Source organism: Ursus maritimus, unplaced genomic scaffold (assembly GCF_017311325.1).
Source record: "Ursus maritimus isolate PB19 unplaced genomic scaffold, ASM1731132v1 scaffold_14, whole genome shotgun sequence".
NCBI lineage: Eukaryota > Metazoa > Chordata > Mammalia > Carnivora > Ursidae > Ursus > Ursus maritimus.
The window spans coordinates 55,338,131-55,364,423 of NW_024423786.1; the positions used below are offsets into that span (position 1 = coordinate 55,338,131).

Below are 26,293 nucleotides of genomic sequence, written 5' to 3' on the forward strand. Positions count from 1 at the left end.
TGGGACAGACTGAGGCCCGGGGTGGCTCGCCCTGGGCAGGGTGGAGCCGCCGCCTGCCCGGCCTTGGTTTCCTGTTGTTTCAAATTTCCTGTTATGCTCAAGGTACCCCCAAGCTGGGGGTGAGGCCGGGGACAGGGAGGGGCATCCCAACGGTCGGCTCCCACCCAGGCTCCGGGAGGGTGCTGCGGTTGCTGCCGCTGCGAGACCCCGTCTCTGCCCCCTTGTGGTCCTCGAAAGCCCATGGAGGGGTAGGGGCCCCAGAGGGGAGGAGAAATGGGCCCGCCTCCGCCCCCCCCCGCCCCTGTGGGACTCGCCACCCTTCCCTGGACTGGGCAACCCCTGCCCCCACGAGCTACCCTCTCCAGGACCCGGCTATTCTCTTCGACTGCTCCAAGCCTGTCCGACACACAGTAGGTGCTTAATAAGTGTGTTAAGTGATGGCGCACACATGAGCACCCCCAGACACCTCACTGAAGGCATAAACGCATCCCATTTTATTCCCAGGACGCACCTGCAGCATGCCCGTGCACAGAAGGGGAGACTGAGGCCTGGAGGGGCGGTTCCAGCTGTCTCCAGCGGGAGGTAAAAACACCTGCACACGGACCCTTGTAGGTCTCGGCCAGGACCCTCCTTACTGGGGTTGCTTGGCCCACCCCGAGCTGGCCCTGCTAGAAGCAGAGTTGCTGGGGGCAACCCCTAAGGCAGCCCCTCACCTCTGGAGGGGGAGGGGCTCTCTGGAGAGGGAGGGGCTCATAGGAAATACGGGAACTCACACCCCCATGCCTATCCTGAGATGCTGAGGACTCGGGTGTGGGTGCCGGGTGGGGGAGGGGTGAGAGTAGAGTTCATCCTGAGAAGTCCGCCTGGGGTAGGCACAGGTGTCCCATTAGGGGCTCCAATATCCCCATCAGCGGCAGGACAGTCAGGAGACCGGGGCTGAGGGCAGCCCAGCCCCCTGTGGCCGTGAAGCAGCACCCCTCCCTTTGTTCACCTTTCAGCCCAGGGAACGGTGCAGTTACAGGGACCTGCAGATAGAGGTGCTGCCTGGGGAGGCGGTAGCTTCTTGTCACTGGAGGCGACCAAGCAGAAGCAGGCCTGAAGAGGAGGCTGTGGGAGCAAGGGCTGCCCAGGCAGGGGGGCTACCAGGCTGGGGCAGGGCCCTGAGTACCTGAGAACTGAGCCTTGGTCTCAACTTCACAAGGAACCACCCAACTCAGGCACATTCACAGAGACACACATTGTGTGTTCTGAGGCTGAGCCTGGGCCCTGAAATGGTACCTGATGCCAGACTGAGCCCTGAGCCCAGACTGAGCCCTGATCCCAGATCCCAGATTGAGCCCTGATCCTGAACTGATCCCTGAGCCCAGACTGAGCCCTGATCCCGGACTGAGCCCTGATCCTAGACTGAACCCTGATCCTGAACTAAACCCCAGTCCTGGACTGATCCCTGATTCCTGGCTGAACCCTGACCTTGACTGAGTATGTGACTATAGGCTGGCCACAACTCTGGCCCCTGACCCTGACTGAGACCTGGCCCTGTACTGAACCCTGATCCCAAGCTGAGCCCCAATTCTAATTGAGCCCCAACCCCCACCTAACCCCCACTCCAGCTACATCCCTGATTCTAGGCTCAGAGCAAATTCAGGACTAAAGTAAACATAATGAGAGAGCAGAGTGTGACCAGCAAGGCCAAGCCATCCAACAATGACTTTCTGCCATGGATTACCTGCTGCCTGGTGGAAGGCCCTTTGTGCATCACACCTGATTTCATCTCAGGATTATCGCCATGCTGCATAAGAGCAATCCCCCCGCTAGAAACCTGCCCAAAGACACACCTCTGACCTTGTGCAAGCATGCGTGCAGAAGGTTATTCACCGTGGTTTGTAAATGCAAAATATCGGAAGTAGCCCAAATGTCTACACACGGGAGAGGCTGACCAGCCACAGCGCATCAGAGCCCAGAGTACCACCTGGCCACGAACAAGAGTGGATCAGAGCCACCTGCAGGTCACACTGTTCCGTGGGAAACAAGTAGGAAAAGGCATAGGTGTTAGACTAGCTTCTGTGAAACAAAGAAGGGGGCTGACACGTACACACAGCTGCTTGTTTTTGCAAAAGAAACATGGGAAAGATGAACCAGGAACCAATGGCATCGGTTCCCTATGGGGGGTGGGTAGAGTCGGAAGGAGGAGGGGACGACAACCTCTGAACACTCCTGTTTGTGCAGTTGTCAAACTCTGTCTATGCTTTCTATATTCCACACTAAAATTAAATCAACAAGGGTGCGGGAAGAAAGCTTGAGAATGGGTTATAAACCGAAAACGGATGAACCGAACTCTGTTTCGGATGAAAAACATAACCACACAGAAAGAGAGGAGAACGAGCCCACGCAACTTTTGGACACACACTTGCTCTAAAGACAAAAGGAACTACAAGAAAAAAATGTGCACTTTGTGTAGTAGATTTGTTTCCGGGAGCGGTAGAGCTGTAGTGATTCTGAAACTCTCCTGTGTATTATGGGACCGAGCAAAGTAGCAAGTGTCCTGATGTTATTAAGAACCAGATCTCCACTGGGGAGGAAATACAAAGTAAATATGGAGCAGCACTCAACCCCACGGGGATGGACTGGGATCGGCGTGGACCCGAGACGTAAACAAAAATCTATTTCGTCGCTCTGTCCGCTGAGACAAGCCAGGAACATCTAGCCCGCATGAGGATCTCGGCTTCTAAGTAGCACCTGCAGGGCTCCTGGGAGAAGCGGCTGATTCCAGGCATGGGGCAGGGAGAGTGCCTGATGGGCCTGGAACATCTTGGTTTGCCAGAGAGGCAGGAAGTGCCCCGAGAAGGACGGGGACCTGTCGGAGACACAGAAGCCAGCCTGGCGGGGCGGCCGCTGGCCAAGCCCAGAGTGTGAGCACCAGCACTGCGACCTTAACGTTGGAGAGACTGGAAGTAGGGGTTGCGTGTGGGGTCGGGGGGGGGCAGTCAGTGTTTGATGGGGACGGAGGTCAGGTTTAGCAGATGAAGAGGGTCCTGGAGGTCGGTGGAGGGCATGGTGCACGACATTACGAATGTGTTTAACGCCCACTGAACTGGGCACTGAAAATGCTTAAGATGGCGCATTTTTAGGTAAAGTGTATTTTACCACAATAAAACAACTTAGGGGGAAAAAAAGAATATTCTTTCTATGTGATCCAGCAATTCCACTCTGAGGCATCCCCCCAATAACGTAACAGTCACTATTCTGCGGCCGGCACAGCGGTGACCGGCCCAGGCAAGAATCAGCATCGGTGTTAAATCATCGGGCGGAAGTTGGTTGCATAATCTCAAAGGGTCTTCCTACGGATTACTTTATTTTTGATTTTTTTTATTTTTTTAAGTAGGCTCCATGCCCAGCGTGGAGCCCAACACAGGGCTTGAACTCACGACCCTGAGATCAAGACCTGAGCGAGATCAATCGGTTGCTTCACTGCCTGAACCACTCAGGCGCCCCCTACAGATGACTTTTTAACTACAAAGAGGAGTCTGTCTTACTGGAGAAGCCCGGGAAGGTGGTGTTTACGTCACCAGGAGTGCGATAAATGGGCATCATGTCCTGGTAGGACGCAGCCTGGGGGGGGGGGGGGGGTGCCTGTCGCTGCTGGGGTGTTCCCACCGGAAGTGTGTACCCTGCATCTGACTGAGGAAAGCAGCACACAGACCCACCCTGAGGCACATCCCACAGAATAATTGGCCTGCACACTTCCGAAGAGTCAAGGTCATGAAAGGTCATGAGAAACAAAGAAGCAAGCCTACCCTGTCTCAGCAGTCTCAGCTGTCTCGCTGTCTCGTCTGGGATGGAAGGAGACCCAGGGGGCGTGGAGTTAAGTGTGGGGAGCGATCCTGGATGGGACACGATGACAGGTGCTGTAAAAGACGGTATCGGGATGACTGAGGGGATTTTCCCTTGGGGTGTATATTTTATAATATTATTCTACCAGCGCGAGATTTCCTGAATTTAACCATCGTCCTCGGCTTACGTAACAGAAGGTGCTTGTTCATAGGAAATGCATGGCGCTTTAGAGGAAAGGTTCATGATGGCTCCAACTCACTCTCAAATTATTTAGAAAAATGGAGAAAAAGGGGGAGAATATTTTCTGTAGAATATATTATATACTTCAGATTTTGTTTATAGGCAGATACGAAGCAAAAGGTTAACCACGGGCAGATCTGGCTCTGGGATCTACATGTTTTTTTCTGCAAAGGGCCAAATAGTAAATATTTTAAGCCTTGCGGGCCACACCGTCTCTGTCGCAATTACTCAACTCCTCTGTCCCAGCAAGAGCTGCCAGGGACAGTAGGTAAATGAATTGGCGGCGTGCCAGTAAAACTTTATTTGCAAAAAACCGGCTTCGGGCAGGTAGTTGTCGATCCCTGACTTAGAGCAAGGGTATACGGGAGTTCATTGTAATAGTTTTGCAACTTCCTTCCTAACTTTGTGGTCAGATCGTGGTCCCTAAACATTGCCTCCCATTAAAAAGAAGCAGGGCTCCTTGGAGAAATGGCGGGGTCCAGGGCTGGGGCTGGGGAAGTGCAGGATGAGCCCCAAGTGCCCCTCTGTGCCAGAATGTGAACTCAAGCCAGTCGGGGGCGTGTCAGAAGGACTGAGAGCCCACCGGCGGAGGTGTCCCCGGCTGGAGACGGAGCCATGTGGGCACAAGAACAACGCCCGCTGTGTACAGAAGCACATCGAGCTCATGGTGACACAAGAGTCAAGAGAGTCTCTGGGTCTCTTTCTTGCATAACGGGGAACTGAGTCATTGTTCTGCAAACTGCTAAATCAGAGGCATGGAGCAGAGAAGCTGGCATTTGTCCTGTCTCCCCTGCACGGCCTCTATTTCTAGGTAACCAATTATTTGATAGGGGAGAGGGTTTTTTCCTATCATACTAAATGTTTCAAAATTCTTTTTAATTGTGGTAAAATCATAGAGCATAAAATTCACCATCTTAACCGTCTCTAAGTGCACAGGTCCGCGGCATGAAGCACACTCACCATTGTGCAAACACCCCCACCCTCCGTCTCCAGAACTTTCCATCTCCCCACACGGAGACTCTGTCCCCAGGAAGCATGGACTCCCCACCCCCTGCCCCAGCCCTGGCTCCCACCATCTGCTCTCTGCCTCTGTGGACGGGACTCCTCTGGGGACCTCCTGGGAGTGGGGTCCTGAGGGATGTGTCCTTCTGGGTCTGGCTGCTCTCGCTGAGCCTGGTGTCCTCAGGGTCCCTCCACGTTGTGGCAGGTGTCAGGGTCCCTTCCTTTCTCAGGCTGGATTGTGTTCCAGTGTGTGGAAGGACCGCACTCTGTTTATCCTTCATCCATGGATGGACGCTTGAGTTCCTTTGACCTCTTGGCTATTGTGAATAATGCTGTTGTGAACATGGGGATGCAAGTATCTCTTTAAGACCTTACTTTCAATTTTTTGAGTGTTTTTTTTAATAGAATAATTCCAGGTAAAAAAAATGCAGAGAAAATGAACGTATTAGAATATCACCATTTTTGCCATCCCAAATTATGTATCTCAGGAATGTTCTCCAACAGTCGCTAAGACCATCAGGAGAAAGGCTCATGGGCAAGTTCGTGATGGATGAATGAGACTGACGCCCCCTAAATCCAGGGATCAGTTTAAACGCAGAAAAGAGTGCACGAACTTGGTGTTCCGCTATACGGCTCCTGGAAAGAGACAGAGCCGCAGGGACAGGTGCAGACAGAACCAAGCAGAGGGTCGGTGTGGAGGCTCGCAGCACCCCTAGGAGGCCCATTTCCAGAGAGACGAACTTGCAGGGGCTACAGGGGACGAGGAACACATTTGTCGACACCGGGGATGCCGCTTGCCCTGTCAGGAGGCTGGGATACGCTACAGGACAAATGACCTGGGTCCTTCGACAGATAAATGACCAAGAAAAAAAAGGTTGGGGGAGCTTCCAGATAAAGAGAGTTACAGCAGCCAAATGCCACGTGTGGGCTTGGTTTGTGAGCAAACCTTTGTGACATATACCCATCGGCGATGAGACAGGCTGTCATCGTGGACCCCGTCGGGTGACACACTGAGACGGACCAGGGTCGGTTCTGTGGGATTCTTGCCACAAGTGCACGATGTTAGTCAAATCACGAGCAGACACCCGACAAACCCAAACTGTGGGGCGTTCTACACAATAACCGAGCAGAACTCTTCACAGACGCCACGACAGACGGAGACTAGGCGTCCGCCCAGAATGAGGGCCCAAAGTCAGCACAGCACGAGGACAGATTCTGGACCAGAATAGGAGCGTTTAGGGAAAACTGGCCGATTTGTAACAAAGTCTCCGGGCTGGTTCATATGGGTGCTGTGGACCCCGAATTCCTTGCTTGGTTAAGCTGGCGTGTAGAGCATTTACCGGAGACGGATCCGGATCGTCTGGGGAGCGGGCCGGCCGCTGTCCAGGAACTCTGTGCAACTGCTGCAGAGTAAGAAAGCGTTTACAAGACAAACAGAGAAATCTGAACACTGGATATTTAACATGAAGGATATTTAATATTAAGGAATCATCGCTAATTTTTTTAGATGCGATTATGTTACATCGTGGTTATACTTTGTAAGAGGGAGTTCTATTTTATTTTTTTTAAAGATTTTATTTATTTATTCGAGACAGAGAGAGCACGAGTTGTGGAAGGGATAGAGGGAGAAGCAGACTTCCTGCTGAGCAGAAAGCCCGATGCGGGGCTCGGTCCCAGGACACTGGGATCATGACCTGAGCCAAAGGCAGACGCTTAACCAAGTGAGCTAGCCAGGCGCCCCAAAGTGTCCTCCTATTTTAGTAGGGTGCCCTGAAGTGCACGGGGATGGAATGGCATGATGTCAGGGATAACCAAAGTCACCACACAGCAGACAGCAGATGCCATGGGGCCGGGAGGGCTGGAAGGGGGCCAGGCCAGGACGGGCCAGTACTGAGCGAGGAGGGCTGGGGTCTCTGTCCTGGCCTCCCCTTTTAGGCCCAGGGCCTGCGACACTTCGAGGAGCTTGTGCAAATGTTTTTATTTTTATTTTTTATTTTTTTTATTTTTTTATTTTTAAAGATTTTATTTATTTATTTGACAGAGATAGAGACAGCCAGCGAGAGAGGGAACACAAGCAGGGGGAGTGGGAGAGGAAGAAGCAGGCTCATAGTGGAGGAGCCTGACGTGGGGTTAGATCCCGTAACGCCGGGATCACGCCCTGAGCTGAAGGCAGACGCTCAACCGCTGTGCCACCCAGGCGCCCCAGTGTGCAAATGTTTTTAATGTCTCTTTGAGATGAGAAGAATAAAATGAACACAGCAATCATGAATACGTAATGAGCCCAGTCTGGATTTCATTGGTCTTTCTACCAACACAGCTGTAAGACAATAACTGGCCGCAGTTACGCAGAGGCGGCCCGTGAAGGAACGTCCAGGTTCCTTCACAAACGTCCAGGTGCAGCCCTGACTCACCTCCCTGCTTTTGTAGGTTTGATATTCCCCACGATAAAAAAAAGCTTTTGAAAGCACTGAGTGACTCCTCGGCCAGGTGACCGAGGTCCACAGTGGGGACGGGCTGACAGCACCCGCACGCGCTCTTGATATGATGCGGTGGAAATGGCTCTTTGCCTCTGGGGTCCTTTGCCCTAAAACCCATAACCTGAGCCTGATCATGAGGAAAACACCAGGCAAACCTCCACCGAGGGACGGTCCAGGAGATACGGTCAAGTCCTAACCCCTGGGACATGGGGAATGTGATCTTTGAAAACAGGGTCTTTGCAGACGTAATCAAGTTAAGACGAGGTCGTTAGAGTGGGGCCCCATTCAATATGACCGGGGCCCCTATAAGGGAGAGCAATGTGGACACAGACACAGACGCAGCGATGGAGGGGCACGGCCACAAGCCAGGGGGCGCCTGGAGCCCCCGGAAGCTGGAAGGGGCTGGAAGGACCCCGTCCTGAGGCTCTGGAGGGAGCGCGCCCTGCCCCACCTTGACTTCTGCCCTCCAGAACGGACAGAACTTTTCTGCTATGGAAGTCACCCAGTGGGCTTTGGCACTTTGTTTCAGCAGCTGCGTGAAGTAAATGCAACCCCTGACCAGCGTGCGTCAAAATTGCCGGGGTCATCGAAAACAAGGGAAGATGGGATGCTCCCCGATTCATGAATCTCTGGGGAAAAAGCCAGTAAGTTCTTTAAAATTCACACGAGGAAAAGTCTGAGAAACTGTCACAGCCCAGCAGCGCCTCAGGAGACATCCCGGCCTCATGTCGCTCGCGTGGTGTCCGGGCTGGGGTCCTGGACAGCAAAAGGACACTAGGGAAAAACTGAGGAAATCTGAGTAAAGTGTGGACCTCAGTTCATAACGAGTCAATGTTGGTCCATTAATTTTTTTAAAAAAAGGTACCATATTAACGTAGGGTGTTAGTAATGGGGAAACCGGCTGTGGCTTCACGGGGCGACTCTCTGCACCACCTTCACAATCCTTTCTGTAAATAGGACTATTCTGAAAAATAAAGTGTATCATTTTAAAAGTAAAAAAAAAAAAGTGTGGAATGAATCAGTATCTTGGCGCTGCCATCGCACAGGCTGGAGCCTCAGGCAAAGGACTGCATTTCTGCGTCAGTTTCCCCACCTGAAAACAGGTGGGCTGGCTTGTGTCACAGCCGCGAGGACCGTGGGCGACCGCGGTCTGGGGCAAGGGGAGCCGTCCCATCCGTTTCTCCACCTTCATCAGAGGTGGTCGTGGCTCCTGGAATTCGGGGTGAGTAGCAACACAGACGGGGCTCAAATGCACCCCCCCTACCCCGTACAGGGAGAGACGCCGACTCCCGGCCTCCGGCTCCAAGAGTGTCAGTCCTACACAGCTCCGAGGACGGGCCCTGCACAGGTTGGGGGGTCAACACCAACTTTCCCCTCCTTCTCCACGTGTCTACCCCGCCTGCAACAGGCGCCCTGAGAAGGGGCCGCGCACTGAGGCACAGGACGCCCCTAAGAAATCATAGGCCTCCAGACTGTCACGTCTTTAATGTCTTGCAAGGGCCCCATAGAAGGGGAGGGAATAAATACAGAAAGGTTGTAAGATGCAGTGCGCCCGGCCCCCAGCCTGGGAAGTGGGGGAAATGCCTGTGGGCCCATTTCCCTCGTCTGTAAACAGAGCAGGACACACTTTAAGGCACAGACTCTGGACAGCGTTTTCCATGTCTCTCTTCTCGCCTGAACAGAAGTCCGGCGCTACCCAGACCTCGGGCTGGTAGATGCCGCCTCCTGTCCGCTAGGGGGCGCCAGAGTCCGGTCCCTCGCACTGAAGGACCACTCCCCTGTCACTGGGATGGCGCATCACCTCCGTGGGGGTCCGCGGCCTCTTCCCTGGGGAGGACCTACCCAGGGGTGGGGCAAGTCCTCCATCCCCTGCTCCCCTCACTTTTTCCTCCATCCTGCCATCCCAAGTGGCCCTTGTGCTCCGTTTCCGAGGAGGTAAACAGAGTCAAGGGAGGACAAACGCAGGGGCTGTCCTGGTGAGGGGCAGAGAAAGGAGGGGGCACCGACCAGCCTTCAACCCCTGACTCACTCACAGCCCTCCCGCCACCGGGACCTGGGGCTGAGTGACAAGGGGCACCTGGGCTCACGGAGCACCGGTCCGCCAGCAGGTCCCATCTGCCACGCATGGGTCTGAGCCCAGGGGCGGCAGGGCCTGGGTCACAGCAGGTTGATCTCGTCCAGGTAGCGGGCCAGCACCGAGTCCCGCACGTCCTTGAAGACCTTGCGGATGTTCTGGGTGTCCGTGGCGCAGGTGTAGTGGCTGAATAGGCGCCGGGAGCGCGGACCCCTCCTGCCCCCGTCAGCACTGTCCACGCAGCCAGCGTACATGCCCGTGTACATGTCCAGGATGAACCTCTTGGCTGCCTCTGCATCCTGCTTCGGGCCTGGGGGGAAAGGGGTGGGCAGTCAGGGCACACGGCTTGTGGGGCAGGTGGGAGACTCTCCCTTCTGGGCCACGGAGGGGGATCTGGAGACCCTGCTCCAGACAGGCACTACATCAGGGCTGCAGGGGCCACAGGGACATGCACCAAGGTGCAGGCCAGCGCCATCTTTGGTCTTTCCAGAGGGTCACATGACCACGAGGTCCAGCCAATGGGAGCCTCAAGAATGGACTTAGATGAGTCACATGACCTGGAATGGAACAATAAGACTTGGGCCTGGGACTTTAGGTAGAACTGTGTTAAAGAAAGAAACCCTCTCACTTGGTTGGACTTGGCAATTGAGGGGATGGGAACCTGGAGCTGTGGAGAAAGATCTTTTTGAGAGTGCAGATGGGTAAACTGAGGCCAAGAGAAGGGGAGGGATGGCCACCCTGAGGAGGCAGCTGACATGCTCCGTCTCTCTGCTGTGTCTGTGTCTGTCTCAAGCACTACATGAGCTAAGGCTTCTGGCACCCAAGCCCTGGCTCTGCTACTTATTAGTTGGGTTGCCTTATATGGAAGTCCATGCAACTGCTGTGAGCCTCAGTTCCCTCATTTGTAAAATGGGGGTCCTAACAGTCCCAAGCCTCCCCGAATTGCTCGGAGTCAACACAATCATGTAGAGGACTCTGCACTCAATAATCAGAATGTTATCGTCATTCTTCCAAAAAGGGGGTAAGGCTGGAGGCTCCTGATGCAGACAGCCTGGGTTCGAATCCTGCCTCTGCCACTCACTGGCTGTGCGGCTTTTGGCAAGTGTTTTGCACCTCCCTGTGCCTCGGTTTCCCCAACTCTATGGTGGTGAGAAGAAGGAATTCCACTGCACACGGTGCTTCCAACGGTGTCCGATGCGTGAGCTGTTGTTATAATCACAGATGTTATTTAGGACAGAAGAGGGAAGGACTGAGCGCCAGAAGTTGGCAAAGAGTACTCCAGCCTCTGGCTGGAAGAAAAAGATGAGTCATGAAGGTTCCCTTTGATGTGAAGGAAAACAAATCCTTCAAAACTGTCCACTTTATCCACATCCCAAACTCTCCGGGCCATGTTCCCATTCCCAAGGCTGTTCAGCTGGGAAGGCAGTAAGGGCTGTCCGCCATGCTGGAATAAGTTGACATCTGTGTCCCAGGCCCCCAGGTCTTCTGGGTCTGATTGGCTGAGATGGGCTCACATGGGCTCTGAGCCCTGACAAGGCCAAGGGTCTCATCCACGGTGGTGTCACCAAGCATTTGGGCTGCACCTGCCCAAATCCCTGTCCACCCGGAACCTCAGACTATGACCTTGGTGGGAAATAGGGTCTGTGCAGATGTAGTTAGCCTGAAATGGGGTCACACTGGATCGGAGTGGGCCCAGCAGCCAATGACTGGAGTCCTTATAAGGAGAGGAAAGACACATGCACACACACACACACACACACACACACACACACACACACATGCACAGAAGGCCGTGTGACAACTGAGGCAGATCAGAGTGATGGGTCTATAAATCGAGAAACCCCAAGGATTGCAGGAGACGCCTGGGACAGATGTCCCCTCAGAGCCTCCAGAAGGAACCAATCCTGCTGGCATCTTGATTTCACACTTCTGGCATCCTTACCAGAGAGGGGTACACTTTGGTTGTTTTCTGCCCCCTAGTTTGTGGCCCCAGGAAATGAAGCCAGCTTGTCCCCAGCACGGCCGCCATCACTCCCCTCCCTGTAGGTGGGTGCCATCTGGCTGTCAAGAGGGGCGTCTGTTTGCCTCCTTTTGAGCCTGAGCTGGCCTGAGTGATTTGCTTGACCAATAGAATGAGGCATCTCTAACCATCCGGGACTTCTGAGGCTCCCCCTACCCACCCCGGGGCTGAAGTCTGGCTACCCCGAAACAGCCATGCTGTGAGGAAGCCCAAGCCTCATGAAGGGGTCCTGGAGTAGGAGACACCAGATGGGGCCAGGGAGGGGTGCAGGGGGTGGGATGTGGGGGGAAGAGAGCAGGAGAGGGAAGGAGGGGGAAGGCAGGGAGGGAGAGGGGTGCAGAGGGATCAGACACACATTGTTGGGAGTTGGAGGGGTATCGCGATCCGGGCCACCTCAGCTGATACCAACGCATCAAAGATGAACTTACCCACCTCGACCCTTCCCAACTTCCTGCCCTACAGAAACGTGAGCAAAGTCAAAGGGCTGCTTTAAGCCCCTAACTTTGGGGGCAGCTTGTCGCTCAGCTGGGACCTCCACCAGCCCCTTCACTGTGGCCCTCCAGGGAAAGTGCGAGCCCACACAGCCCTTCCTGGGACCCACCAGAACTCCACCTCCCCTCCCTGTAGGATGTGCTAAATGGCGCGGTGGCCGACTCCCCGGCCTCCTCTCTAGAAGGCCAGGCCCTTTGCCGCTCCGGCTGAGCTGAGGGCTCGCTCCCAACCTCCCCCCACCCCCCGCCCCATGTAGGGTTGCAGTCCTCCTGATTGACGCGCGCTTGCGGAGACACGACCATGGCTAAAACAGGCACCGCATGTAAGAGGGTTGCTGTATCTCTGAAAACTGAGCCATATGCCTTGGAAGGACTTGTCCAAAGATCAGTCATTGGTTTTCTTTTGAATCTGCTCTCTTCGATACAGATAAGATGACTACGAAAGATTCAAAAAAGAAATCTCAAAAATCTAGGCAGATTCTGGAAATAATTGCCGGCGCCTTCCAGGTGTGGCTTATGACAATGAACTCTACAGCGGACCCACACACAAAAGAGCTACGACACCTGCTTCCTTAGAGCTCCCTGCTTGAAGCCACGGCACCAAGAATGCTGGGGGCTGTCGCTTTCTCCCCATTCTGCAGAGGGGGACACAGACTCACGGCTTGGGTCCAGAACTCAGGGCTGTCCGATCCCATTTGAGACTCCCCCAACTCCAGCTGAGGTAGAGTCTGGACCAGCATTTCTCTCGGGAGCTGCTTTCAGGAGGTGCAGGGTATAGAAAGTTCTAGAACCACTCACCCTGGAAACTGGGGAAGTAGGTAGCCAGGTGGGAAGTGGGGATCTTCTCCTCGAGGATGTCGGTTTTGTTGAGGAAGAGGATGACGGATGTGCTTTTGAACCAGGGCAGTTCCAGGATGGTGCCAAACAAGGCCAGACTCTCCTTCATCCGGTTCTGGGGCGGGGGGGGGGGACAGGCAGGTCATTGCTCCAATGGTCAGCTTGGCCCAGACAGGAGCCCTCCCCCTCCACATGCAGATGGGCTGTCAGCCTGACGTCCAGCAGCTTGGGGCTCCCCAGCTCCCAGCTGGGTCAGAGGGGGTGTGTCCATGCTTTTGTGTGGCCTCTACTGGCTTGACCAGTGTCCCCCACAGGTTCATGTGCCTCTGGAACTTCAGAATGTGACCTTATTTGGAAATAGGGTCTTCGAAGATGTAACTAGTTAAGAAGAGGTCATACTAGATCGCCACCTCCAATGGCAGAGGTCCTTATAAAGAGGGGACGTTGGGACACAGATACATGGAATAAGGTCATGTGACCACAGAGGCAGAGGTGGGGCAATGTGGCCCAAGGATGGCCAGCGACCCCCAGAAGCAGGGAGAGCTGGGGACAGAGTCTCCCTCGTAGGCTCAGGAGGAACGATCCTGGCCACCTTGCTGATCTGGGGTGTGTGGTCTCCAGCGCTGGGAGAGGAGATGTCTCCGTGGTTCCAGCCCCAGCAAACTAGGACATGGCGGGTGGCTGCATTTGAGCAAGATGTGTGGCAGAACGACCTCAGATTCATTCTGTTTCATTTGGTCTGAGAGTCAAAACGTTAGCATCCGACCCTTGGCCTCCCCAGACTGTGCGGGTGAAACTTTAATCCCTAAAAGCGCAAACGTCTGAAACAAGCCAGGTCTTAATTAGGAGTAGAGTTCACAAAAGAGCGATGCCCAGCCTTTCCGAATAAAAGCAGAACACCATCCCTGGGGCATGACCCATTTTCCCCAGCCAGCTGCATTGTGCTTCCTGGGGGTCATGTCTCAGGCCTCGAGCATCCCTTTGAGAGAGAGAGAGAGAGAGAGAGAGAGGGAGAGAGAGAGAGAGTATCCAGGGTCCTGTCTACCCAGGTGCTTCTGGATCTGTGTGTTGGACTCAAAGCTCTGACCACGGAAGAGTGGAGGGTGAGGCTCAGAGCCACGCCAGACACACACGGACCCACTCCAGAGTGGTGGTGGGGGGGGGTTCCTGCTCAGCTGCGCATCCCGGGGCCAGCAGGAGGCAGCGCCCTTGCACCCACGGCGGCCCTCACCTCCTGGTTGTTCTCCTCTAGACACTGGTCGTATTCGCTCAGCGAAGCCAGGTAGATGAGGGCGATCACGTTCTCGAAGCAGTGGATCCACTTCTTGCGTTCTGACTTCTGGCCTCCGACGTCCACGATCCTGCCAGGAATCACCCCCTGTGAGACCCAATCGGGACCCCCTGCCATGGCACCCCAGACCCCAGGCATGTCTGGGGCAGGTCAAGATCAATATTTAATAGCAGCAGGAATCGGTGCCAGCCTCTGGGCCAATGCCTCTGTTGTGTTACTGCATTTCAGCCCTGTGAGGCAGGTGTTACTGTTGATTCATTTACACATGGGGAAACTGAGGCACGGGAGAGGAGACTTTGCTAAGCTTCTGCACTGGGCTGCCTGATTTCCACTCCATGGTAGAGGACAGCAGGGCAGACACATCCGGAATCTGCCCTGGTTCTGGTGGGTGACCTGGGGCAAACTGCAGAACATGTGCAGAACTCAGTTTCCCCACCCATGACACGCACATTGTTCTGAAGGGCCAACACCATCCCCTCTGTGTGTGGCCCCGCCTCCACCTCCACACACCACAACAAAAGCCCGAGCCCTCCTGCCTTCCTCTTCTCTCCTCTAAGAAATGTGGGTCACTGATAACAAGGCTTGCGTCATTTCCCCGGGGATGGGACTGTTACCCAGGCAGCCAACATAAATGCCAGAAGCCCCAGAGCAAGAAGGGACTTGCCCCTTTGTATGGACGGGACACCAAGGCTGGTGCCTGTGGCTCCCGATCCCTGAGACCAGCCCCTCCTGTGCCTCTTCAGACTCCCTGAAATCCCAGAGCAGAACGGGGAGGTGCAGTGGTTGAGAGTGGGGCTCTGGAGACCGAGGTAGATGTGGGGGATGCTACTTGCCAGCCTCCAGTATCATAGTCTCAGCTTCCTCTGAGCCCTCACTCCACGGATTAGCTCTGCCCCTAGCCTAAGAACACACTCAAGGCTTCCCACCTGAAAACCAGCACCTCGGCCCAGATTTTCCTGTGAGCTTCCCCAACCTCTATCTTCATCCTAAACTTTGCCCAATTCATCCACCCACATACTCACCCATCCACCCACCCATCTGTCCATCTATCTGCCCACCCACCTATCCACCCATCCAGCTATCCAACCACTCACCATCTATCCATCCATCACCCGCATACCCATCCTTCCATCCAACCATCTGTCCATCCACCCACCCATCCATCCATCCATCCGCCCGCCCACCTACCCATGCATGCATCCGCTCATCCATCCATTCACCCACCCTCCACACATCTACACATACATACACTCACCCATCCATCCACTCGTTCATCCTTCCATCTTTCCAAGCAGCCTCCCACATTCATCAACTTCCACTCTGATCCTGAGCCGATCATCACTAGCGAAGCAGGAGAATCGAACTCACCCCCTAGGCTTGTGGGGCTCTCCATCAGGGGAGGAGACTGATGGCAAACAGAAAATTAGGAACCACCCTAGGACTATGAAAAGGCCAAAGGAGCATGTTCGGGGGGTCAATCTAGGAAAGTGTGGGACTCAGTATTGGTGAAATGAACACAACCCCTGAGTGCAGTCCTCACCCTGCACCCTCCACAGCTCCCTGCCATGAGCCCACGACATGGAGCTTGCTGAGGTCACTGATGACCCTCTCACCACCAATCCCAGAAGTCCCTGCTCTCGGTGTACTCTTCCTGGCCTCGCCTTAGTCTTTGACACTGGCCATCACTCTGCCTGGATGACCCCTTGCTGCACTGGCCACTCACACCTCTGCCTTCCAGCTCAGGCCTGTGTGTGTCCAGCCACCTCCCAGATGCCCCAGACCCCTCAGGCTGTAGTGCCCTGAACGACTTCATTGTCTAATCGAATACCCCTAGGCTGCCAGTGCCACCGTGGCTGAACTTTGACCCCATCACCTTGACTCTTGGATTCCTACACAGATCTGGTCCTGCCCATTCTACACCAAAAACAATTTTTGCACCATTCCTTCATTTCCATCCCCATGACTGATGCTCTGGCCCTTACCAATCCTTCCTGCCTGGATCATGGCTCCTGCCTCCTCCTGAGCCTCCTGACCTCCAGCCTCACCCCCTCAAGGGGATCAGCCTCTGAGCTTCCCCCGCCCTAAATCAATCCCTTTGGAATATCACTGACCACACAGTCTCTGTCTCCTCCTACCCAGCAGCCCTTCAAGACTTATCCTAGTGAATTCCTCCTCATCCTTCAATGCCCTAATACCACTGTCCTCTCCTTGGGAAGACGTGCTCTCCTAAAGCTCTGGTTGCCCCACTCTGGGCTCTTCCAGGTCTCAGACCTGACTGCAAGGGGGCTGAAGGTGTCTAGATGCAACTCTGCTCCCTTCAGCCTGGAAGCCCCTTGAGGAGTGGGACTGGGAAACTCCTACTCATTCTTCAGGGCCCCAGTTCCTTTGCCCTCCTCTAGGAAGCTTTCCCTGACTCTGGGCTGTGAGCTCACCGCAGGTTGGTCTTCTGCACAGAGAAGCAGTACTCATTGATGCCAGTGGTAGGCATGCGGCTTCGGAGCACGTCCTGTGCTGTGGGGATGTAGTCCTCCTCGGTGATGCGCTCCAGGTGGGACAGGTAGCTGCGGAGTAAGGAGCCCTGAGGCCCAGTCTTGCAGCCTTAGTTTGTTTCTCAGACCCCCCCACCCAAAGCCCAGGAGGCCCCTGCTCGGGGAGGGGCCCGGATCTCTGGGTCTGCAGGTGGCCCAGAAGCATCACCCTGAGGCTGTGGGAGCATCGGGAAGAAGCAGTTTCACCCTCAGAGCAGCACGACCTCAAGGACAGTGTGAACTCAAGAGCAGTCTCACTGAGGGGGAGGGGGTCACCTTCAGGGAGCTGTCAACCAGTGGCGATGTCCCAAGAAAAGTAACAGCCTGGGAACAGGCTCCCAGCTGTCAAATCTCCCGAGATACCCAGCATGGTACTCAGAACAGTGTCACCCTGGGTCAGTGCCCCCCCAGGAATGACGTCACTCTGGAGCAAGACCATCCATAGCCAGCCCACCCCACAGCATGTCCCACAGCGGGAGCCCACCAACCTGGGCCCTGTCTGTCCAAGAGCAATCCCCGGGAGGAGTTCCTCACTGGCTGCGTCTCAACTGTGCCTTGCACCCCACTCCTGCCGCCCGTGGGCCCCAGACTCACTACACAGCCGAATCGAGCAGGTGGAACTCCCGGCGGCGCTCGTAGCAGGCCCGGATGCCAGCGTCCCTCCACAGCCACTGCATGGCCACGGCGTAGCGCTTCTCAAAAGTGGTCACTTTGTAGGGGTCCTGGCTCATGACCAGACTGGCATAGTGCTGGGGAGGGATGCACGGGGTGCGTCAGGGCAGCCTGTCGGGGCAGGGCCGCCCTGCACACATCCCTGCAAGCCACTGCCTCTCTCTGCTGTGGGGCCCTCTCCCCCTACACACACACACTGCAGTCCTGCTCCTTCCCTCCGGCCCCCGTGTGTCCCCAGACGGAGGGCAGAGGGGCAGCAGAGAACACAGGTGGATGTCAGCTCTTGTTCTTGGACGCTTATGAGGCAAGTGGCTACAGGCGCCCCTCCACAGACTAGGTAGTGCAATGAAGCCCTGTGGCCAGGTCTCTCGGGGAGGTAGAGGCACGTGCAGCCTGAGCTGCCAGCCCAGTGGCCCTGTGTGTTTCCCCTTCCTCCTCACAGCAAGCTCCGTTCCATCTCTACTCCTTTCTTTCCAGCAGGAAGGCATCAATGCTGCTCAGACTACTGCACTGGTGCGTGCACACACGTGGGTATGTGTGCGTGTGGGCTTGCATAGGCCTGTGAGTCCACGTGTGTATGGGTGTGCATCCGGGCACATGGACGCAGGCTCGCACGGATCTGTGTGTTCCTCTGAGACTGGGAATGTGACTAAGATTTCCACGATCTCTAATTAACAGCGTATTGAGGTCCTTGCCACTGTCATACGACAGGAAAAAGATAGGAAAGGTGTCAGATTTGGAAAGGAATATGTTACACTGTGATTATTCACAGGTAATATGACTACATGTAGAAAATCCAAAACAGCCTAGAGATGAGCTATCAGAATACACTTGCTATAAGTTCACTTCGCAAGGTCCCTGAATGCAAGATCAATAAACCAAAATCAAATGTGGCTATATATCAACCACGAACCAGTGGAAATTTTTAAAAATTTAAATCCCATTTACAGTAGCACTGAAAGGTATCAAATATCTAGGAATAAATTTAACAACATGTGAAAGCTCTCTACACTGAAATGTAGAAAACATCATAAGGAAAATTTAAAGGATCTAAATCATTGGAGGGCTATGCCACGTTTGTGGATTGAAAGGTTCAGCATTTTTTTTAAGCTGCCAATTCTCCCCCAGATTAATCTACAGATTCCATGCAATTCTACCAAAACCCCAGAAAGGTGTGAAGGGGTGTGTGTGTGTGTGTGTGTGTGCACGTGCACACAAAAACTGACAAGATAATTCTAAACTTTATGTAGAAACGCAAAAGGACCTGGAGGAGCCAAGAGAATTTTGAAGAACAAACTGGCAGGATTTACACTAGCAGGCTTGAAGCCTAAATATTAGGAAGCTACAATCATTAACATGAAGTGATATTCACTCAAATGTAGATGAATTGACCAACAGAACAGAACAGCAAGCATTAGCAGGTCCAGGTACATTTGAACACCTGATTTATCACAAAGATGAGACTGTGGTATGGTGGGGAAAACATAAGAGACAGTAGCACGATGGACTATTGCCCAGGGGGGAGCAGGGGTGGGAGGAGAAGGAAAGAAACATAATCCCTGCCTCACACCCTGCACAAAAATCAATTCCAGGTGGAATGTAAATCTAAATATGAAACAATAAAGCTCCCTTTAAAAGATAGCAATAGAGAGATTAATCATGACCTTGGGGTGGAAAAACATCTCAATCTGGCTCCAACCCTCCCCCCAAAAAAACACACCATTAACCAGAAGATTGACACACTGGACCGCATTAAAATTAAGAGCTATTCATCCAGACACCATGAAAGCAGTGAAGATGAGAGGAGAAGATGAGGGGAGAAAATATTTGCAAAATATGTAACAAAGGCTCATATCCAGAACATACAAAGAATCTGCTACAAATCAGTAAGAAAAAACTGACAATACTTTTTTTTTTAATGGGCAAAACTAAAAACAAAAACAAAAATGGGCAAAAGTTTTGAACAGGTGCTTTACAAAATGGAATATCCAAGTGTCCAACACACATATGAAAAAGTGTGCAACCTCCTTATTAACCAGGGAAATGCGAATCAGAACCACAACGAAACACGACCAAGAACCCACCAGAATGGCTACGACAAGGGGACAGCATTAGGTGTTAGCTAGGATTTGGGGCAAGCAGAACTCTTCATGCACTGCTGCTTGGAGACAGTTTGGTGTCTCCTAATCTCATCAACTTTGTGGCCCACATCAACTTCTATGCAGAATGAACGAATGAACCTGGGGGGCATCATGCTAAGGGAAATAAGCCAGTCACAGAAGGACAAACACTGCAGGGTCCCACTCACATAAGGCATCTAGAAAAGGCAACCCCACAGACATAGAGAGTGGAATGGGGCTGGTGGAGGGGGGATTCGGGGAGCTGCCATCCAAGGGTCATGAAGTTGTGGTTAGGAAGGTGAACGCGCTCCAGAGATTTGCTGTTACCAGCCCTGCATCGCGCACATCAAGATTGGCTACGAGGGTAAAGCTCGTGGGAAGCGTTGCCAAACAAAATTTAATAAGAAAGTGATGTGACCTGTGCGTGCACAGCGGCCCTCCCTGCAGCAGGACGGGCAGGACGCAGTCAAACATTTTCATGGCGAAACAGGGGCTGGTTCAGGACTCCGACCCTGGGCATCGCGGGGTCCAGGGAGAGATGACCCAGCCCGGAGGTCCACAGGGGACATGTGAGAGGGGCACTGATGCCAAGCTGCCTGGGATGCATGGAAGATCCCCAGGAAAGTGCTGGGGTGAACCTAACAAGACCTGGGGGCCTGAAACACACGGCCATGCCCTACGTGCTAACCTGGGGGGTCTGAGGGGACAGGGTCTGACCGGAGGCACTGAGGGGCACAGCCTGGACTTTGGGGTCCAAGGGGAACCTCCTGCCCTGGAGTCCTAGTGGACACAGCTTGGGTCTGGGGGTCCGAAGGGACACGGTCCCACCCCAAGGTCCAGAGGGCCCCACCCAGCTTGAAGCCCATGCGGGAGGCCCCAGGATGCTCACGCTGCTCTCGGGCCTGCTGAAAGGGATCTGCAGCCGGTCCATGGCCTCGATCATGGCCCGCATGGAGACGAAGATGTTCTGGTAGACCAGCGGCCGGAAGCCCTTGCGCTCCTCCTCCGAGTAGCCCGCGCCATGGATGATCCGCATCTGCTTGATGAACGTGCTCTTGCCGCTCTCGCCCGTGCCTGCGCAGGGGCGCACATGGGGTCGCACAGCACAGCTCAGCCCTGGGGCTCCCGCCACCCGCCGCCCACGCCCGCAGGGCTCCAATCCTGGCTCGGCCGGGGCCGCACTCCGTGACCCTGGGCGAGTGCCTTCGCCTTCCGGGCCTCAGTTTCCCCAGCTGTAAGATGGGGTTCTCAACAGACCCTGCCCGCCAGCTCCCAGGAAAGGAGGTCACTGTCAGGGGCTCCCAGGGAGGTCAGCGAACTATGGCCTGACGGGAGAGCTGGCTGGCCGCCTGGTTCTGCGTGGCCAGCAAGTTTTTGCAGTTTGTATGATGGCTTTTACATCTCTAATACTTTTTACGGTTGTGGTTTTCACATTTTTAAATGATGGAAAGGAATAAAAACAAGACTATTTCGTCACACGTGGAAATGATATGAAATTCGTGTGTCAGCGCCCATAAATAGTTTTATTGGCACACAGTCACGCCCATGTGCGTACAAATGGTCTATGGCTGTTTCCTCGATACAACAGCGGAGTTGAGCAGGGAGACAGAGACCATCTGGCCCCCAGGACTGAAAATGTTTACCATCTGCTTGTACAGAAAAAGTTTGTGGACCCCTGGCTTGCGGCACGCCTAGACATAGTAAGAGCTACGTTAGCGTTCACTGTTGTCAGTGGTAGTAGCATTGACTATAGTTAGAATCGCTGTTATTGTTATTTGCTATAATAATTTCAGGTAGAGAAAATTTCATGAAGGAAATACAATAGAATAAAGAGTGTTTAGCTGACTATAGCTGAATGTCGGGAGGGCTTCCCAGTGGAGGTGACTTGCAGAGTGGAGCCCCGAAGGCTGGGAAGATTGCTTTTGTGCCAAGATGTGGAGGAAGGGCACATCGTATAGAGGGCACAGCCCATGCAAAGGTCCTGGGGCAGAACCAGGCCTGGTGTTTTGGAGGAACAGCGTAGAGGCCATTTGGCTGGAGCAGAATGGGCAAAGGAGAGAGAGGGAGGAGGGGAGGGCCAGGAGGGGATGGGGTAGGTGGTGCAGAGCCTAGGAGACCACAGAGAGGACTTGGACTTTGACCCCAGGGAGGTGGGAGCCCTGGAGGACGGTGGGGAGTGGAACACCTGACCCAGGTCCTCACAGGTGCCCTCTAATGACTGCTGTAGTAAAGACAGACTGGCGGGCAAGGGCATGAGCAGGGGGTCCGGGGTGGTGGCCTAGCTGAGTGATGATGGGGGCTGGACCCAGGTAGAGAGGAGGGGCCCTTTGAGAGATATTTGGGAGACAGACTCAACAAGACCTTGCTGAGGGACCAGAGGGGTCCTTGCAGGGCCAGCTACACAATTTATGGGGTCAAGTGCAAGATGAGGCCCTTCTGAGCCCAGGGCACTGTGGGCCTGCCCCGCTCCCACAGCCAGGAAGCCGGCCCTGGGCTTGCGACAGTAACACTTGGATCTTCAACGGCCCGGGGCTGGCAGCTCAGAGACCAAGGCTCAGCCCACCGCAGCCTGCGCTCCCTGTGTGCCTCTGTTTTCCTGTTCGTCAAGCAAGCGTGACAGCCGGGCAGGAGCTGTGAGACCAGGAGACCCCTCCAACACCTTCCTGCCCTGCGCAGCTCCTGGGGGACACTGGCAGGGGGTCCTTCCAGGGACAGGGTGGCGGGCTGGAAGGAGGAACAGGGAGCAGCAGAAAAGGAAGGGGTGGTCTGGCTGGAACCCAGAAAGAGGAAATGGGACAGAGGGAGCAGAGGCAGGTGGAGAGGGGGGAGTGTGGGAACCGGAGAGAAGAGAGGCGCTGTCTTGTGTGACCCCCCGAAGCTCCCCGTCCCCACATATCTGAGGGCAACAAGGGCCAGCTGGGGTGACACCAGGTGTTTGTTAAGGCCACTGGACTCGAGGTCCAAGAGAAAGAGCTGCTTTTCTCCCGCCCTGAGGGACATCTGCAGGGAAAGGGGAGAGCGGCCGGGCTGTGAGCCAGGTGTGCGGGCCGGGCTGGTGGAAGGTTCCGCAGTGCGTGCATCCCCTGCTCCTGGTCTTCGTCCTGGGGGTCCCTGCTTTGTGGTGGGACTCAAACCCATGAAGTATTTAGGGGTAAATAGTTGTCAGGCCTGCAACTTACTTGCAAGCAGTTCAGGGGGGAAAATGAGTATGTATATATTAAATATACGAATATATAGCAAAACAAATTATAGATTAATGATGCATTACATGAATAATGAACATACACACATACCCATATACACAGAGAGAGGGCGGGAGAGGGGGGAGGACAGAGGGAATATGGGGAAATGCCAACATTTGCAGAAGAATCGGACGCCACTTCTCCGCGAGGTCTGCAAGCATCTCACACGGCCAGGTTAAGAAGTGGGGAGAACTCACATGCAGCGTGAGATGCCCGGTGCGATGCCAGAACCGGAAAAGGGCCCCAGGGAAAACCCGTCTCATTCCGGGTCCAGCGTGAATTTCTCAGCCGTGACAAACGTGCCGCACTCTCCGACACGTGAACGCGAGGGGAAGCCGTGTAGCCGTCGACAGGAACTCTCTCTACTACCTTTGCCATTTTTCTGTACGTGTAAAATTATTCCACAATAAAAAGTTTCTCCCCGAACACCCCATGCAACGGGTCCATGGCTGAAACTCTGCAGCGTGGAGCCATATGTGTGTGAGATTATGGAATTTCTTGGGGTGTATCCAGCTCACTGAACGTCCCTGCAGTGGACAAGCCGGGGTCAGGCCACCGCTGCTCACACAGGAGGAGCCCGGAGACAGATCACTTGGCCCCCAGAGCTCTGGCAACATGGCATGGCAGCGGTGGCCGTGAGCCCAACACGTACTGTCTTGCCAGAGCCTCCCCGGACCGAGGGATGGCTCTTAGCTCACTCTTCACGTGGGGGAACTGAGTCCCAGACAGGCTGATGGGATTGCTGTGGGCCACGCAGCTGATAAGTGGCCGAGCTGGGATGCAAACCTCATTCCGTCTGAGTCCAGAGCTCCTGGGTTTTAAGTAGGATACCAGAAAGTTCCCCATAACAGTAATCACAGGGAGCGTGATTTAATTCTTGGCGTCTGCCCGGCCCTGGGCCGGAACAGTCCATGCCTGTCCTCAGTCAGTCCTCACAAAGATTCCCACTGGTTCACCATCTGCAGAAGATACCCAGGGATCAGAGAGGTGAGGCGATTTTCCCAGGGTCACACAGCTAGCGGAGAAGCCGAGCAATAAACTCGAGCCCTTACAGGTCCTAAGCCAACAAAATGGGATACGGCCAACCAGCCGGGTCAGCTGTCTTCCAAGTATCAGATGATGTCATCCGTCTGCAGCTGCTTGGAAGCTGGACAGGGGTGGGGGGTGGGGGGGAGTACTGAGGCCAGCGCAGGGGACCGCGCCCTTTGCCCTCTCAGACGTCGGTCCCCCTGGGAGTGTGGAAATCAACAGCTAACTTGATTTTCTTCTCCTCTCTTCTGTTTCGTTAAAGGAAAAAAAAAAAATCCTGGTCACCACCCACAACATGGATCTTGTGACTCATGAATGGGTCACAGGCTGAAGTCTGAAAAATCCAGCGGGTGGAACCCCTTCTTTGCAGCCCAGGACCGTCCTGAAGCCAAAAAGGATTCTGGAACTTCTCCAGACCCAGGCTCCCGGTTGGCTTCGGGAAAGCCCCCCCAGTGGGGTTGGGGGCCGCAGGGGGAGCTCTGCCCACCTGGCGGGGCTGGGGGCCGCAGGGGGAGCTCTGCCCACCTGGCGGCGCTGGGGGCCGCAGGGGGAGCTCTGCCCACCTGGCGGGCCAGAAGGGAAGTGGCTGCTTCCTTCTGGGGATGGATGAGGAAGTGGAACGTCGCAGACACCGGGAGGGGCTGTGCCAAGCCCGGGCATCACGAGACACCCGTGCGGCTCCTTCCCGGGCGGATGGCAGCTCCAGGAAACGGAGCCTCGGGGGCACGGGAGCCAGGCCTGGACGGCTATAGGGCAGACGGCTCAGCATCTCTGTCCAGCTCGGCTCAGACTGGCTGCCGACCCCAGACCAATCCCGTCACCTCCCTAGGCCTCAGTTTCCCCATCTGTCACTGGGGAATCGGTGATTTTCTCTCCGGGGCACATGCACAGGGAGGTCAAATGCATGGACTTTGGAACCAGAATTCTAGGTTCTGATGCTGGCTGTGTGACTTTGGGCAAATCGCTTCACCTCTCTGGGCCTCGGTTTCCCCATCTTCTCTACTTCAGGTGCTGTGAACAGAGCTGGCTCCTCTAATGGCTTCAATCTGATGCCTCCCGCTCCCCAACTCGCCGGTCGCTTCTTGTCAGGGACAGACTCCTGACCCCTCGGGCTGCTTCCTCAAAAATATCAACCACCTCCAGGAAAAAATAACTTTTGGATTCAATTCCTGTTTTCAAGAAGGGAGGGTGGCGTGGAGGCCGCCCTCAAGGCTGGGGGATGGGAGGGGGGTCAAGACCACAGTCCACAGCACGGTCCACAGGTCCCAGCGTGTGGGAAGCGGGCCACCTCCCCTCCCCCCACCTGACGCCAGCAGAAGGGGCTTCCTGAGGTGGGGCTGGCAGGGCAGCAGTCAGAGCCGTGGGGGGCAAGGGACCTGCCCAGCTCTGGCACAGCACCGGGAAAAATCGCCCCCAAAACAGGACGCGTTCATTCCCTTATTCGTTTACAAAGTTTGCTCTCGGCACCGAGCTCCTGGGCCAGATGCTGGGGACCCCAGGAATGGGAATGAGAGAGACGCGGTCCCCACCTTCATGCTGTTTGCTGTGTCACTGGAGAGATAGACAACGAAGAACAAGGGAACAAGTCTAAGAGGGTGTCGGTGAGTGAGTGCTCGGAAGAAAGATCAAGGGGTTCAAATGGAGGAAAGAGAAGCCTGGGTGGCCTTTGCAGCCGGCGAGTCCAGAAAGACTTCTCCGAGGAGGCTACACACGGGCCATGCTGCCTAGAGTGAGAGCACAGCCGTGCGGAGGTGTGGGTGATGCTGACAGCTCCCAGCAAGAGCACAGCACGTGCAAAGGCCCTGAGGTTCACATGTATGAACTTGAGGTGTGCAAGGAAAGATCACCATCACAGATAAACATGAGCCTGATGAGTGGAGGAAAAGCAAGCAGATGGAATCAAAGAGGGGCCACCCCCCCAATGCTCCAGGCCTGAAAGGATGATGGGGGGGTGGAAGATACCTGAATGCCCAGCCCTTTGACAGCTCCGAAGGAAAGGGCAAGTGCTTTGAAAGGCACTGACAACCAAAACTCACTCGAGAAGAAATAGCCTAGCTAGGCCTAATCATATTATTATTAAAAAGTAATCAATCCCACATCATATATCACACCTATTATTACTGTAAAAGCCTACCTGGTCTCAAGAAATCAGAGATAGCTATTAAAGTAATTAAATTCTTAATTAAAAGCTTCCAGGCTCAGACAGCCTCATTGATGACTTTACCAAAGTTTAAGGAAAACATTTTTGTTTTAAGGAAGTTAAGGAAAGTTAAGGAAAAGAAAATAGTCCATGAAAAAAAGCAAAGAAGCCAAGTGGCCACCAAAGGGTTATGGGAGGAAGGAGCAGGAGCTGAGGTCTGAGAGGCCACAGGGCGGGAGTCTGGACCCGGCTGGCCATCCCCATGCCAGCTTTCTTGGAAAACTAAATGGGGGGGGGGG

At 54.5% G+C, this 26,293-nt stretch overlaps 1 protein-coding gene across 1 annotated transcript in view; it reads right to left on the reverse strand.

Annotated features, from left to right (window-relative positions):
- Nucleotides 1-9,020: 9,020 nt before the first annotated feature.
- The window catches only part of GNA15 (G protein subunit alpha 15), an 18,834-nt gene continuing 1,561 nt past the window's right edge, over nt 9,021-26,293 (reverse strand). The window contains exons 2-7 of the mRNA XM_040629628.1: nt 20,473-20,657; nt 17,386-17,540; nt 16,696-16,824; nt 14,204-14,333; nt 12,934-13,087; nt 9,021-9,934 (exon numbers count right to left, since the gene is read on the reverse strand). Coding sequence (XP_040485562.1) covers nt 9,708-9,934; nt 12,934-13,087; nt 14,204-14,333; nt 16,696-16,824; nt 17,386-17,540; nt 20,473-20,657 — 980 coding nt within the window. The 3' untranslated portion in view covers nt 9,021-9,707. The remainder of the gene's footprint in view (nt 9,935-12,933; nt 13,088-14,203; nt 14,334-16,695; nt 16,825-17,385; nt 17,541-20,472; nt 20,658-26,293) is intronic.